The sequence below is a fragment of the Saccoglossus kowalevskii genome, chromosome 20 (assembly GCF_978046115.1).
Source record: "Saccoglossus kowalevskii chromosome 20, keSacKowa6.1, whole genome shotgun sequence".
NCBI lineage: Eukaryota > Metazoa > Hemichordata > Enteropneusta > Harrimaniidae > Saccoglossus > Saccoglossus kowalevskii.
The window spans coordinates 20,631,498-20,649,207 of record NC_140660.1 but is presented as its reverse complement, the minus strand read 5'-3'; the positions used below and the strand labels follow the sequence as shown (position 1 = coordinate 20,649,207).

Here is a 17,710-nt window from a genome sequence, read left to right as displayed (position 1 = left end):
TCACATTATTAGCAGTTTGATAAATCAAAAAGAATCATTGATAAACCACATAAGTAAATGATTGCACATAAATATTGATATACATACTAAAAAATAGCTGAAAACAACCAATCTTTTGTTGTTTTTCCCCCTATGAAATTGGATGTATGAGGGCGCACTTCAATTAGGTGTGTTAGCTGTGTACGTTTTGTCTTGTTTATTGACAAGTACACGTGACCTTTGGAACTGAGAAGTTAATTTGACACTTACAGCGGCAGGTTTTCTGAGATACTAGAATGTAGCCAAAAATTATTAAATCTGTTTTGTACAAATTTGAGCTGGACAAGACACGTTTTTTTTTTTTAACTTGATGCACGAGTGTGGCTAAAACAACTTAGACATTTTTAACTTTGGAAGGGGTTATTTGGTAGAAAAAAATCAAAACAATTATTTCGTCGTCTGCTGAAATAGTATTAGTTGTTTGAAACCTAAACATGGATATTACCAGTATGTGTAATTGTTACCACTTGGTGGCGCTATTCCATATAATAAATAAATAAACAGGATTCCAATATTTTAATGAATAAAATTCAGCGATTAGAATACAAATAAATTGTTCACTCCTATCTACCATATAAGTTTCTATCTATGGTAGGTATTTCTCAATTCACAGCCCTCTGGTGTCCATAATACTTACAGTGGTGATCAAATTATTTCCAATCAAATCGTGGTTTGGGGTCTGGATAATAGGGCGGACAATTAGAAACCCTGCGATGGCAGAATTAAAAAAATGCAAAAATAAAGGGGTGAGAAAAATACTGCAGAGATCAATCACCCCCCCCCCCCATAATCGCACGGCTATTTATTAGGAAAAAAATAGCACGAAACCAAGTGAAGGAAAATAATATTTTGCATAGATTTTTTTTGCTATCACCGCTAGAGGTTTAAAAGGCAGACCATGGAGGCAAAAGAGGTAAAATCTGTCACTTGAAGCTACAATGGGAGTTAAACGGTGTGTGAGAGAGTGGTTCCCACATTCAACACAAATATAATATATGAATGGTGTTTTATTTTACGATTCCAAAAACACAGTCTGCAAAGTGTGCTCGATGGTCAGTGTCTGCTCTCTGGCAGACAATTTCGTGCGACACCCAATCACCCAGGACACGTACATTTGTTCCCTGCACTTATTGATGAGTAGCGCCCTCTAACGACGGGATACTTTTGGGCAATACAATATTGTTAACTATAGAGGGATTCTTCAGGTGGCTGCGTAGTCATTTTGGCATTTAGTAAACAAGGTAAATCTCTAAAAAAAAAACATTATTATTTTTTACTGCAACGTGTATATGCAGTACGAAAACGAAAATGTTGTTAAGGCGCACCACTGTACAATGTATTTCTATGGGCTCTGCGGAAACTGCTGTGGAACGCCGGTCTAAGTGACGGTGAATATAGCTAAATTCGAGAAAACAACACAAATTCAACTTTGAAGTAATCCTGAACAACCAAATTTATATATGTTGCACATGCAGAGGTAATCTTATTACACTGTTCAGGGGAGTCTCAACAACCACCCCAAAGTACCATTTTCTGAGAGTTTTTAACTGTTGTTTTCATTAGTTGTGGTTACCAGGTGGTGAAAATACCCGGATGTTCGCTCCCGAGATTATATATTGGTGTTGGGTATTAGTTCGGCAATGATTACCACGTGTAGGCGACCTGATTGGCCACATGAACCTATCCATCAGCACCAATGTTCATTTCCACAATAAACACATACATTCTTAGCAGCAGCAGCACAATGATGAAACACAGAAAAAAAAACATTTTTTTTTTTTTCATTTTAATTTTTCATCGAACAAAAGTTTTCTTTGATTCTTTTTTCATAAATTCTGCCAAAAACCTGAGTGCATATTTTTAACTGACCCGCGTGGTGACCAAAGTTGGTTTTTCTGGGGCTGATGCCTATGATGAAGGGGTATTCATGTCTCAATAAAAAACATCTAAGGCTTGTTGGCTTCTTTCGAGTATTTGGATTCTTCTTTCATTTCACATGTATCACCTGTATAAACAGAAAAAAATATAATAGTCATCAGTTTCTCACTAACACGTCTCGCGCCCCCAGCAACGACGCGCTACTGTGACGTCAAAATGACGTAGTTGGTTGAAGTCAATGACGTCCAAAGCGACATCTTTGTTTCGCTGTGTATCATATCAAATTTAGTAAATCTTTCATTTTTATTACACATCAACACATTGTTGGCGATGCGGCTGGCTATTCACCTATTTATGCCACAAAAGCGCGCAAGAAAAACTATTAGGTAATGTATTTATACCCTTGCCTATAAATAGCGCCCTCAAGCACTTATATGACGTAAATGGGCGACAACAAGGCCAAGATGTCTGCCTTACCAAGCAGTTCCGTTAATTCGGTGGTGATTGAGTTTTCAGCATCATATGGTGTCATCAAGTCAACGAATCATACTAAAAGTTTCTGTTCGACGATTGTGAATGGACTATATAACAAAATTATTATTCGTTGTGAAGCATTTTCCATTAAAGCGGGAGGGTCATCACCTGCGCACGCGCAGGAATTGAGTCCCAAGCGACGATAACAACACAGGCTAAACACGCAAAGACTCCTGGGTGGAAACTTGTAAACAATGACAGGCTATGGCCATCTGACGCACGTGACGACTCCCCCGCTTTAAGTTTAGTCTGAGGTGCACAAGAGAGGCTTCAGCTGTCTGCTGTATAGCCATTAGGTTAGTCCCTTTTAGAATTTGTAGGACGGTTGTATTGCGCACGTAAGCGAGCGAACTTTTGAAGCAATGCATAACACGATTTATTGTTGTGAAGACAACAATTAAAGGGCGACAGTCGTCGTGCCGCGTCCTGTTCGATATGGGACTCATAGTGACGTATACAACGCGTGTAAGATACATTGTTTATTTACATGAAATTCGAACACGGGCTGCGCGACGACCACCGCGCTTTAACCTAATAGATAAATTATCTCAGCTTTTGATTACGTCGCTTTAATCTCTAGTCGCGCATCAATTACAATTATATTTTGAAAGTTCACTATAGGCTGTCACACTTTTACGCTTTATGCACGTGCGCATAGCTGGTTAGCGCTGAGCTGACAAGAACCGTGCGTTACCGGTTGTTCACACCCAGAGATTAATAAAACAACTTGTGGGTAATATCGTTACACCAGATCGCCAGCTAGTCTGACAAGTTAGCGTGAGTGGCGCCCTGGACTGCTGCGAACCTGCTGTTGGGTGGGATTCGCAGCAGTCCAGGGCGCCACTCACGCTAACTTGTCAGGCTAATCGCCAGTTAGTGCTGATCAGTGAGCGACACTAACGAATAACAATACAACCTTTGCGAACAACATTTCTGTCACAGTCTAATTCTTTCGTCCCAGAAGTACTTTCTGCAAGAGGGCGCTACGAAAACGAACTGGAAGTCATGTGTATTAAACTGTACTCACCAGATTTCTGAAGTTTTACTATAAATTCATTCCAGAATGCACATTCTCTTGCTTTCAATGCGTTACTATTCTCCATTGATAATGAGAGTTGTTTATACGCTAATCCAGGCACTGTAAACAATGGCCAGTCATCGTTATTATCTTCGTCACTTGCAGAACTACGATTAGGATTACTGGATTAAATAAAATCAAAAAGTCATAGATTAATATATTGGTATAGAATCAAGGTATCTAAATGAATATCTGTAAACGCTCATCAATGAAAAATATTTTTGCGAAAATTACTATATTATAAATGACTTCATAAACAAAGAATAAGTACTAAGAAATAATTGTAAACTCATAGTTGCTGTTGACAGAAAGTAAAGTAAGCAAATAACACCGAATTAACGGAAAGGTAAATACTACGTCGAATCATAGTAAACACGTACTGCATGCGCGACTCGTACCGGTGCTCGCGTACGGCACCTAATCGCCTAGCTCCACGCCACTACACGTCTTCCCCTCGGCCACCGGGCATCCCCCAATAACTTTATCTCTGCACGTAATAAGCTCGGTTATTTAGCATCATTTTTTGGGGATTGCCGAGGGGGAGACGTGTAGTGACGTGAAGCTAGGCGATTAGGTGCCGTACGCGAGCGCCGGTTCGAGTCACGAGTTTGATTTGACGTAGTATTTACCTTGCCGTTTATTCGGTGATATTTGATTCATAAACAAACATAGTAGTCGATTTTTACGACATTGCCTCATCCCTTATACGGCATTTTGACGTCACAGAAGTGCTTTGTCGCTAGAGGGCGTGACTTTTAAAACAGAGTTTTCTTATCGAACAAACACGGATATGTTTGCTTCCAGAAAAACTTTTTTTTTTCATTTTACGGTAAATCATCCTAATATTGTTTAAATGTGCTCGAAAACATCATTTTCAACTCACCCAGTTTTGGCGAAATTGGTCCAGTATTTCATGACTGCCAGGGACATCTTTACGTCCTCCTCGCTGATTGGATACTTAAACATTGAGGTTTCATCTCCACCGAGTGCCAACTGCTTCTCAGAAAACAGAGGAATCCCAAACACAAGACTGACGTCATCTCCGTGGTTGGCCTTCCATGTCTCGATTGGCCATAACGTGTTTGTCGGCACATGCGTCATTTGATACAAGTACGTCGTGCGAACGCCCTCAACGTGAGACCGCGCCACCGTGTCAGATGGACACACAAACATCCAATCACCGGCCATTTGACTAATAGCGTCCACGTAGTTCGCTTCGTCGTCGTCCGCGTGATCCCAGTCGACGTACAGTAACTCCAACATGGACAGCACAGCGTCGTTCTTCGCCTCGGGAATAATATGTGGATACATCCCATCATACGTTGTCTTGTTCATTGTTATATCACTCTTATCTTCCGCTTCCGGAAAGAGCCCCACGATGAACACCATTCCCTCGTCCGCCATCGTACCGATCATCAAGTCCACGTCATTGAATGGTCTAGATTTGGCGGTAACCATGGGATCCTCCTTAAGGAAAATCCCGTCCACGTTGGGTAAAAAGGGAAGCATCAAGTCATCCATCCCGGTAACGTTCGCTATAATACCCTAGCAACAGAAGATAACACAGAGGAATTCATTAATCGATTCAGTCACCGATGTTTATTTTTGATACCAACTTCGTATAAATAAAACACTCGTGACGTGGAGAAACTTAAATTGCAATTAGATTGCAACGCAGAATGTCATGAACAGGCTTTATGCAAATTTATAAAACATTCACCCAGGAAGACATTCGCGCTTTGTTCAAACCAGAATACACTGTAACCTTGACATAACAATCACCTTTATAATGAATTTCTTGATATAACGAACACATTGTCTGTCTCTGCTCATAACAAACAAAGTGTTTCCGTATAGTGAACATTTCACTATAAAAAATAATTGTATGTATCTCAAAAAGTTTGTTATAATGAGGTTAGATTGTACGTAGTGTTCAATGGCAAAACAGCGACGCCTAATACTCTGCGTATTTCCCTTAATCATAACTACGACAACCGAGGTGGCTCACAACATGGCATTTTATAAAACCATTTTTACAATTCATTTACATTTTTACAAATCATTTTTATTTTATAATCCCTTTTTAATAACCATTTTCGGTTCTGAAATCGAATTTTAAAACACACTTTCGTTTCTGAGATCTGTTTTTATTTTAAAAACCAAATCCATTTTCGTTTTTGAAATACATTTTTGTTTTTTAAAATCTTTTTTTTTTTTAATTTTTAAAATTCATTTTCGTTTTTGTTGAACATTTGAATATCACTGCTGTACTCCGCCTATCGCACTGACTTTAACTGTTTTTAATTGTTGTTACTAAGATTCTCATTTCAATGTTCAATGATAGATTTTTTTTATTTCTACCAGTGACATTTCCATGGTAAGGCTTATTTAAGTGATTCTTTAGTCGTGGTTCCGCAGCGATTTTGAGGTCAATAAAGGGTTCTTGGCTTCATCGGTTGGCTTGTGATTAGTCAATTTCATCATTCGAAATTAATAATACGTTTATAAATAGTTGACATAAATAACGTCCACGGCCTTCGGAAATACAGTGTACTACAGAAGAATAAAACGACTGTATATTTTCGTTATTTGGGAAAATAAGGGCTTAGCTGGTATTTGAAACGTCTTGTTTTGTTTTGTAGATAATTTATTCGCAAACACTAACACTGGAAAACAAAAAAAGCATTGTTTATTTGGAAGCAAGCATTCAATTTTTGCTGGAACTGTTACTCAATCGTGAAAATCCGTAAAAAATGAAATAAAGAACAATAGTTATTTCAAAACCTTTTTTAAACTGATAAAAGTAAGATTTTATAAATTTGTTTTTCTAGTATCCCTTCTTGCATTTCTATGTTTGTGACGTCACATTTAGTTACCTTTGATGGATCGTCTGCGTCTAAAAACTCCTCGGCTGGTAGAGAACGAAGGCACTTGAGTAAATCCACCGTGTTGTCTTTTTCACATCCAACCACGTGACCAAGACCAGCAGCTACTCGCTTACTTTTAACTGGATCAGTGTTGAAGAAACCTTTAATAATGGCAGTTCCGCTCTATAAATGTCAACGTTTAAAAAAAATGGGCGTAGTCATTTGTTGCACGTATGTTCACATGTAACATTACATCACCTGCAGGTTTCAGTGCCACGTGGCATTCCCGTTCGTGCACGTCATCAATCACGCCATTTTGGATCAGCATCATTCTCAACTCGAGTGATGTAAGCACGAGCATAACCCTGTAAATATCTATCACATTACTACTACCTGGCTGTCAAATGATAAACGTGAAGCTTCATTTCTGCAATGTTTTGCAATATTCATGTATGACGCAGAGAGAAACGTAAAATATCACACAGAAAGCGAATCTCAGTTTATACTGCAGGTTGTCCACGCAATGGTAACTGTTATCCTTTTCACCGCCAGTTCTCTCTTTTCATCATAAATTCACAAAATAGTCCCTTTTATAGTCTGCTATTTTCTTCAGAAGATTGGGCAAAAATAGCCACATTTTTTGAGTAAAACATGAAAAATTTCCTCAAATTTTGTCTGTTGGCTCAAAAAATGGAGTACATTCCCAAAAAAATTGAAGATGATAAGAAATAAGTGCAGACAAATTTGGCTGAGAAAGTCTGGTGGTGAAAAGGTCAAGATACAAGGACCCATCGTAAGTTACCAACATGTCTCAATTGTGCCGAATTGTGACTCCATACTGTTGGAGTTCACAATTTGCGTCTTCGTGGTGACGTCATCAAATGATGTGTACGTACCTGTAGAATGGCTCTGTTGAACAAACCTTTACTCATCTCAGATAGCATGTGCGCATGACAACTAATAGAACCAGCACTCTGACCAAATATGGTAACGTTATCGGGATCCCCACCAAAGGCTATAAATAGACACACGCCACATGATTACAAGCGACGCAGTCGTCACGCAGCGCGCGTTCGAACTCAGCGTAAACAAACAATGTAATTTACAGACGTCGTATACGTGACATGGGACTCATTTCAAACACGGCGCGTCGCGGGAATCTGGCGCTTTAAACTCATGTTTATAAATGCCTTGCGATAAATATATACGCATCGGACAAAACAAGCAACTGTAGCAAATCGTTAAACAAATTTATTAAAGGGCGATGGTCGTCGCGCTGCGCATGTGCGATATTTGTGTTGGTAAACATTGATTTTTCTACATTCCAATGCCCTTTTTTGATGGGAATCACAAGTTTGAGGTTTTACCTGGGCGCGACTTGCACTAATTACCGCCGGTGACTCCTTCGACACCTTCCAATCACCTAAAAAATACCTAATTAAAGCTTTGTTAACGTCTCAGATTGCACTCGTTGGTCTGTTTATATGAGACCCATATATCTCGCGCATGCGCGGCACGACGACTACCGCCTTTTAAAGGATTGGTAAAATTACGTTTAATATATTATAATTTATTCTTATAATTTATCTCCATATTTATGTTTTCAATCACAAATATCATGAATTACAACTTGGAAGGAGGAAAGGGATACAGAGCACGGACCAAAAAAAGTATCATGTTACAACTCATCGTTAGTGCGTAAATGTCAACTTTGGTTATCCTTCTTTTCATTCTAACCAACAAATAAAAATATACGTTATTACTAGCATGGAAATTACAATTGCATGGATTTCGAATTCGCGGTGCGTGACGACTGTAGCACTTTGATTGTAGCACCTTGAAGCCAGTGCTTTTTCAAACTCGTAAGGACACAATTTCAATTACAGCTGTGAAACCTAAACGTGGTGATACCTGCTATATTCTGCTGGACCCAGCGAAGTGCTTCTACTTGGTCAAGAAAACCATAGTTACCGGAAGCTACGTCATCACCTGAGAAAACAAACGTTTACATAGATAATTCAACGTAGGGTGCATACGGCGTCAGAGACATATTTATGCTCTTAAAGCGGGAGGGTAGTCACCTGCGCACGCGCGGGAATTGAGCCCCAAGCGACGATAACAACACACTCTAAAACGAGAAGGCTCATGGGTAGACGTTTTTTTGTAAACAATGACACGCTATGGTCATCTTACGCATGCGCAGGTGACGACTCCCCCGCTTTAAACAAACCTGTGGGTTACCGACATGAATTGCTAAGAAATTCACACATGTGTGAGACCCGCAGTCTTGCTAGCGGAGATTGTCATAAAGTGAAATCGTTGTCTAAGTAAGCCATCAAATGCGCCATTTTGTTCACCCTTATGTGTACCTTCAACCAACTGCGAACGACTCAACGAATTGCTGGCGTAACGGAACAAAATGTGACGTGCATTTTACCTGTGCTGAAAAATCCAAACACCCCAAGTCGGTAATTGATGGTGACAATAATGACGTCATTTAACGCGGATAATACAGTCCCATCATGCAACATTGTTCCAGATCCATAAGTGAGACCTCCACCGTGAATCCATACCATGACAGACTTTTTATCATTCTAAAGAAAACAGAAAGTACAATGATGTATTGTTTTGTTTTCGGAGTAGTATTTCACATTATACACCTTCACTGTAAGTTGCGCCCTCAGCGACTCCGCGCTTCTCTGACGTCAAAATGACGCAGATGAACAAAAGCATTGTCGTTCCAAACGACAGTTATATTTGGTTGTGTAGTCGTTCGTTAAAATTAAGTAATTCATGAAAACATTGTTTTATTATTGTAAACCTACTGGTCAAATGATATCGACACTGTCAACGGCCTTCACTGTGCAGTGGCGGCGGCACCGGTGTGGGGATGGCTGGCGGTAGCCTCCCTCAAAATCAAGCTAAAACCCTTGCATGTCAGCAAAATTAGCCCCTCAAAATGCAGGAAATAGCGTTTCAGAGGGTCTAGATTTCAAAATTGAGCAGATCTCGCTCCATGCAAAATGTCGTGCCACCACCTCTGCCGTGACCAGACGCGTTCGTCGCTAGAGGGCGCTAGGAAAGTTGTAGCTGCATGTAACAGAAAATCTCTAAAACACGGCCCCGTAACTTCATCCCGTCAGCAAATATAGATACAGATGTACACATTTGTATTTTTCTCATCTTGCCATTTTCAAACATGTTATATCGCTTACATACGTTTAGCAAATATGCAATTTTCTGCTTACAACTCTTAGAAATTGGATTTGGATTATATCACAATCTAAATCCTACTTAAGCATGGACAGTATACTGTCTATGCTTTAAGCCAATACATTTGTCTTTTTGTAGGTGCTGAGCTCCTTTGTTAAGTCACAGTCTCTCTATCCCCGGTCTGAAAACGACTATTGTCTAAGGTGTGAATTACCCGCTGTGCTCGGACTGCGCTGGGTATGACTTTCCGCGAAGCATAGTCTCCTGATATTAGAGCATTCTATTGAAACGAACGATTCATTGTTCCCTTCATGTTCTAGTTTTTACAACCGAAAAAAACAGATGTTTTGATAATTTATATAGATTTAGAAGCTCAACACAAGTCTTTAGCCGGCAAGTTTTTCTATAGTGGCATATTGACATTATTATTCGTGAATATCGCACTTAAATTTGAGGGACTCGCAACTTGGAACACGTCTAACAACCTTGACCGGTTGGGCCCTTCTATTCGTCATGTGTTTTAGAAAGATCAATGTTTTTTAGTTTATTGGATATCTTAAACCCAGTTGTAGTTGGTGGATCGGTTCATTGTGCTTGTTTTATTATATTATATACAGTATACGTATCGTATTTAGGCATCACTTTTTTCGATCAAAATAAAGATGGTTTCGCCGATTAATGATTGCCATTCGAATTTTCGTGTCATTATGTTTGTTTCCAAGCATATATTTGGGATGTAGTTTACAATACTGGTGACATCATGTCTCTAAGAATAAGATCCTGCAGTATCAATTCTTTAGCACTGCCAGAAATTGAGTAGGCAGACTTTTTTTTGGCGACAATGAGAATTTATTCACGAGCGCCATTTTGTTTTTGATTTACAAACTTGCTCGACGCGAGTCAGCGGGTTGGCCCACTTTATAGTATGAAAACTACGTTCAACCATAATATTTTTTTTAATGTGAATAGATTTGTACATTAACCTTTTGGTGATGTGGTTAGTTTTTTTTCTCAGATGTTCGTATTTTGACAAATCACGGTAATATGTTCTGTTCAGTTTAAAGTTTGTGATCACAGTGCTAAAGTTAGTGTACGCTCAGTTTCGTGGCTCATTGTCAAAGGTGTGAATGGCTTATTTACCCGTAACCAGCCCTGAGACAATAGACTGCAAAGCGTATCCAGACCGGGGATAGAGGGACTGTGCAGCAAATATTCCTAGTGAATACCAGAGAGGGAACAGCCAACACACTATTACGAGAAAAACATGAAAACTCAATGATTTAGTTACGTTATTACACGTAACATTGGGTTTTGAGGGCCGCCGAGTCCAAAAGACCACTAAATGAATCAAAAAGAATGCGTTAGAGCACAGTCCCTCTATATATATGATAGAGGGACTGTGGTTAGAGACATGTCTATGACAGAATTTGATTTGTCAGTACCATGGAGGTACGTAACCATGTCAGTACGTAACCCATTTTAACACCTTGACTACTCTATTTATATTGAATGTTTATTCTATTGATCTAGCTATTGAGCGAACTGATAACATATGTTCAAAATGTGCACAGACTGGCCCAGGGGGGGGGGATTGGCACGAGAGGGCGCCATTCGATCTGAATGGAACGTTTCGACGTCAGTCGTCCGTAGCCCATCGTCAAAGCAACAACGTCCCGTTTACAAACAGATGAAATAATGTCAGCAATTTCTTTACAGAATAATCCTCAACAAAACTTAGAAACATTTCATAGACAAATACAAGCTCCAAATTTATGTCTATTGCAAAACAATTCAATCGACAACCAGTTTGACGCCACTTGCTGGAGCCCGAGTTCTACGCGTGATTTTATTGCGTTCAAAACTGTTCCATTTCAAACTGCGCATGCACACACACTGTGGTTTCCCGAAATGCATACTAATTAGGTAACTTGTCACTGATAAAAGTCACCGAAAACATTTTGAGCAATTTTGAGCAATAGTACTAGAGTGAAATATAAACGTGCCTCTGCATTCTCCATTAATTTCGTAACTTGCTATGATTATGATAAAGAGAAAACCTGTGCTTAATTTCAACAGTTAGCTGGAGTCTGATCGAAAACGTGTCTCAAAAAATACCTTTACATCATTTTTCCGATAATTTTTTTCAGCTCGTAACAATAGAATCAGTCAATTTAGAACTAACATTTATTACATATGTACTGCAGTTTATTTTGATTCGTCCCTGAAATCAAAATCGGTATTTCCACAACCCATATGCAAATGAGGTCCGAGAGCAAACAAAGTAGTCCCTTCAGGAGTACAGTTTTTCGGAATAAACAATATTTAGAAGTACGATATTTTCCCCTTGGGGTACATGAATATACTTGCCGAGTGACATGAAATTTGAACAACAGTAATGGTACTTTTAGGCAGTCACTTATTTTGGCCCAAACTAATTTGCATATCACCCATGCAATAATGTTTTCGGTATTTTCACGGTCGATATGCAAATGAACATGGTATTTTTATTGGCTACCGAACTATTTTTATTTTGTAAACACATTTTCGTCTGCTATTTTTATCCAGTTCAAATCGTTCAACAACATTTTTGGCATGTCAGGTGTACATCACATGGAATACTACGATTGGGAGAACTTAATGTATGTTGACCACCTGGAAACTGAGTTTTATAAACCTTGAAGGGCTCTCAGAAGATCCACCAGCAGTAAAATCAGCGATTACTATGCAGCCGCAACCATCAGCATCGAGATACCAGGTTTCTGCTGGTGACGTTGCGGCGTTACTCAGTTCCAAATAAAAATTACCAACGCCAAAAGAGCAACATTTTAACCGGTAATCAAGACTCAGTCAATCCACGACCAGCAAGCAACATCACACACGAAGGTGTATCGTGCAGCCACAGTCCATCAACGAAGGACTGTGGTGCAGCTAAGCCACAACCGCTGTCGACGAAAGTCATCCCGTCTGTGGAGTACCGCAGTTGCACGGCATGTTTGCCAATGCACAATTCTGTGGCGGAACTTTTAACTTCAACATAAACTGTGTATCATAGTCGTCCAGTTCAAGTTCTGGTTCTGCCGTGGTCCCAACTAAACGTCAACGAGTTATTTATTCGGACAGTGACTCAGATTAGACGTCTGATTATTTTAATTTCAAACAAACAGTGACACGCGTTCTCCGGGCGCGTTCTACACTGACACGCGCTGCTAGGGCGTAACACTTATATTGGAACATATTAATGGGCAATGGGGTTCCCCGACCTAAATTCCATCCCGGTTTGCACGTTCTTTCTTTAATACGAAATAATCAAGTATGGCACATATGTAATAATAACAGAACCCCACACCCTCCCCGTGGCTTTCGTTGCGTATGGAAGTTATTTTCACTCGAGATGCGGTGTATTCTGCTGTACTTTCACTCGCTTCGCTCGTGAAAGTACGGCCGCAGGATACACCGCATCACTCGTGAAAATAACTTCCATACGCAACGAAAGCCACGGGGAGGGTGTGGGGTTCTGTCATAGTATGCTATCGGAAAGCATTTTGACACAATTTTACTGAAAAGACGAGTTTTTCATTGCTCATGAATATTAATTTATGCAAATAAGACGATTATTTCAACCAACCGTGTCATGCAACTCCCCACCCCCCGGACTGGGCAGCGGGTTATTCTTCAAAGTAAGAAACACTCAAACGTGTGTCCGTCCTGTCTTTTGAAATAGCGTCTGTGACCCGTTAGTATTACCTTTCATTTGGTAAGATTAATACTTATTTTATTTTTCTAAGTGATTCATTGCATATTGCTAACAATGACTCAGAGATGATATGCGTTTATTTATAATAAAACAGATATAATGATGACCTTTGCCCTTGCTAAGTCAACGTAAACACTGATCATGCGCCTACTGATAATATCTGACCTTTTTTAACCTCAAACTGACCTTGTCGGGTCAGCGTACAATACATATCGACTCACCGATGGCTGTGGTACATACACACTCACGTGCAGGCAGTCTTCGTCTTGTATTTTGTCGACTGGTATCATCGGGTTGTCTGGTTGTATGCACGCAGTACGGAAGTCACTAGCATCATACTCCCCTTGCCATGGTGTCTTGGGTTTAGGCGGTGCAAACCTCAGGTCACCGACCGGTGGTTCAGCGTACGGTATACCCCTATAGGCATGTACAGTCCGTGTACCGTCCACGAATTCACTGCTGAATTCTTCCACGGTACCGATTAGTGTACCAGTAGAAATCTCTACAGATGGTCTGTCTGCATTACATGTGGAAATTACTAATAGTACAAGGGGTATTGAAAACACGATGGACGACATTGTTTACACTACACTACAAGACCCAGGACCGAACCACACTGGCTTTATTATTAACAGGACGATTATGGGATGACAGGCGAGCCTCGATCTCGTCAGTGAATCAAAACCAAGATGTTATTACCAAACGCTTCAGCGTGGTATTAAGAGTTTGTTTTCAGGGGTGGATGATACCAAGGTGGGAAATGGATGCACATATGGGGTTAATTCCTTGAATTGCAATATAGAGGGTTCAGGCTGAAATACAATATATAGTGTTTTCATGTTTCGTCTGATATTTCTGTGGTATTCTGCTGCTGTAAGTAATGCACGATTTGTTCCGAAATTCAGTATATTGTGTGTATTCCAGGGTTATTCGTTTTTTGCTGAAAACACCCCTATTTTTTAGTGGCAGAGTTTGAATAGTCTCACTCCCACTGGAAAATCTGCATTGTTGCTTGAATGTGAGTTAATTAAACACATTTTCCAGACCGGCGAAAGAGTATGCAACAGCCAATTTTAACAGCCTGTCACGTGATTTTAGTCTGAATGTCAACAAGAAGAGGCTAGTCCATTTTACGCAGGAGTAATTGGGAGTACAATATGTGAGGGATAGTATCAACAGAGATGTGTATAGTGAAAAGTAATATCTATCCTTCATTTACATCTCTGAGCATTTCTGTTTTAGTATATTGGTTTGAAAATGTTGAACTTGCATGATTTGCAATGTGTTTTTTTAATGGGACTCTCCTATTGATCGAATCCCGGGTTTGAACGAGAACGGCACACCACGTGATTCGTTTGAATACAATGCTGATGGCAAACATGCCGTGTTACTGCGGTACTCCACTGACGGGATGACTTACTGCATGCTACAACTTCGCTTGTGATGTTGCTTGTTAGCCATGGATTACATGAATCTTGATTACCAGTCAAATGTTGCTCATTTGACGTTGGTAATCTTTATTTGGAACTGAGTAACTTCCTGGTACTTCGTACTATGATAAAAATCAGTCAACATACATCAAGTTCTCTCAATCGTAGTATTCCATGTGATGTACACCTAATATGCCAAAAATGTTGCTGAACAATTTGAACTGAATAAAAATAGCAGACGAAAATTTGTTTACAAAATAAAAATACTTCGGTTGCCAATGAAAACCGGTAAAAAACAAGCAATATGTTTTCGGCTGTTATCATGGAAGGGACATGAACGTGAAGCTAACGTCTGTTTATAACTAAAACCGGGCACCTTATACGAGGTTTGCAAAATAACATGGCAGTCATTAGAAGTCACTTTATTTTATTGTTAGGACGTATTCAGCCGTTAAATGTATAATTTCCAATCGTTTTGCGATAGTATTTTCTAGATTGGAAGCAGCATTTACATTTTATTCAAAGTTCAAAGCTGTGTTGGGATTCCGTTGACAGTGGTAACAATGTCGGCGCCGGTGATCTCTTACCAGTGCGCAACGTAGCCAAAATAAAAGGCATGATCATTTGGGCACTGCTATTACAAGACTTTGGCTGTTGCCATGGTAGCGGTGGGTCAGGATTGTTTTTCCAATTAGTGATGGTACGACCTGCCTGTCAAGTATGAACCGTGACAAAATCAGCCAAGCCAAAAAAAAATCACAGAAGAGTTAAAAAGCCATTCCTGCTGAACAGTTACTCTAACTTCGGGGTCAACTTTCTCATTAATGAAAAAAGATATCAAAAATTCAAATAGTAACTTTTTGCCCACACTCCAGCCGAGTACAATGAGCTATGTCTGAGGTGTTGTATCACAGGGAGTTGGACAAACTTGTGTATTTTAATAAAAATGTTATATAACTTTTCTTTTACCCCCCTCCCCTTCCTGGTATCTATTTCAAGTATTTTTGTCAGGTTCAAATCGTTCACCAGCATTTTTGGCATGTTAGATGTACATCACATAGAATACTAGGATTGGGAGAACTTAATGTTTGTTGACCACCTGGAATCTGAGTTTTATAAATCTTGAAGGGCTCTCGGAAGGTCCACCCGCTGCCTGGAACCGCAGTAAAGTCTCCGATTAATATGGAGCCGCAACCATCAACATCGATATACCATGAGGTTTCTGCTGGCGACGTTGCGGCGTTACTCAGTTCCAAATAAAGATTACCAACGCCAAATTAGCAAAATTTAACCGGTAACCAAGACTCAGTCTATCCACGACAAGCAAGCAACATCCCAAACGAGGTTGTAGTGTGCAGCTCACGAGTCAGCGACGACCGATTTCAACGAAAGTCATTCCGTCAGTGGAGTACCGCAGTTGCACGGCATGTTTGCCAATGTACAGATCTGTGGAGGAACTTTTAACTTCAACATCAACCGTGTATCGTAGTCGCCCAGTTTAAGTTCTGGTTCTGTCGTGGTCCCAACTAAAGGGCGACAGTCGTCGTGTCGCGTCCTGTTCGATATGGGACTCACAGCGACGTATACAACGCGTGTAAAATACATTGTTTATTTACATGAAATTCGAACACGCGCTGTGCTACGACCACCGCGCTTAAACATCCACGAGTTATTTATTCGGACAATGACTTAAATTAGACGTCTGATTATTTTATTTTCACACGTACAGCGACACGCGTTCTACACTGACAAGCGTTGCTAAGTCGCAGCACTGTCTTGGAGCATATTAATGGCAATTGGGTTCCCCGATCTAAATTTCTATCCCGGTTTGTTGCACGTTCTTTTTTTAATATGAAATAATCAAATATGGGACATGTGTATAATAACAGAACCCCACACCCTCCCCGTGGCTTCGCTCGTGAAAGTACGGCAGCAGGATACACCGCATCACTCGTGAAAATAACTTCCATACGCAATGAAAGCCACGGGGAGGGTATCTGTCATAATACTTCATTATCACTGAAAACATTTTTCCCCTGAAATAAATTCCAGTGAATATGCCATTTCCCTCATACTATATTGAGACACAGCGCAGTGAAAATTAGATTCACATGTAATGCTTGAAAACATGTCAGCAAAAATAAATTAAGTGAAATTCTACGTGACTTCATAATAGTTGGAAATGAACACATTACACCCGACCCTACCACTCCATATACAATGTAAACTACACCCCAAAACATCCTTTCACCCACAGTTACTACCGTGTTTCACCAGTGTATTCTATTTGACGTCAGGAGAAATTGAAATAAACAAATTAATTATAATTTCAGCCTCTAGTTGACCACTGATTAAATAAACTACCTCGTCTTTATGTCAACTTGCAGTTATTCGTTGCCTACATCAGTGACTTCAAAATATATGTTTCAATCCCAGGAATTTCACTCGCTGTTAATTGCATGGGAGTGGCAGTCTTTAATGAATTTCTATTGTCATGTCAATTTCTTGCGATTACTCGAACATTAAGCTGTAACAACATACCGCCTAGGTGCTGTAATTAAATCCTGGTGTAAGCACCATATGAACTATGAACAATGCATGTGAAGCCAGCTGTGGGGTATATTCAATCCTATAGATTTCTCATTGTTTGGTAACTATTTGCTGCAAATGCAACAAAAATCAATATAAAAAATATTACCCACACAGTATTCTACAGGTTACTTGTCTTCGTAGATATCCCTTTGCACGTTCGCTATTTCGAATTGTTGCTTAGTAACTTTGGCGGCCATATTGGGAATCCCCACTCGAGTGACCCAAATAGACTATGTTCGGGTTTTGGACACGTCACAATTATCATTTTGTCATCCTTGTTCGAAGTTTATTGTTATAAAATAACAAATATAATCATAAACGTATT

The 17,710-nt window shown here is 39.8% G+C and overlaps 1 protein-coding gene across 1 annotated transcript; it reads right to left on the bottom strand.

Moving 5' to 3' along the window:
* Positions 1-1,827: 1,827 nt before the first annotated feature.
* LOC100371952 (cocaine esterase-like) lies at positions 1,828-14,002 on the bottom strand. Its single transcript, XM_085494312.1, has 8 exons — positions 13,585-14,002; positions 8,834-8,990; positions 8,308-8,385; positions 7,293-7,411; positions 6,406-6,579; positions 4,413-5,074; positions 3,479-3,651; positions 1,828-2,044 (listed from the first exon to the last, which is right to left on the bottom strand). The coding sequence occupies exons 1-8, from the start codon at positions 13,939-13,941 to the stop codon at positions 1,986-1,988; spliced, it is 1,779 nt and encodes a 592-aa protein (XP_085350438.1). The 5' UTR covers positions 13,942-14,002; the 3' UTR covers positions 1,828-1,985.
* Between the last annotated feature and the right edge of the window lie 3,708 nt (positions 14,003-17,710).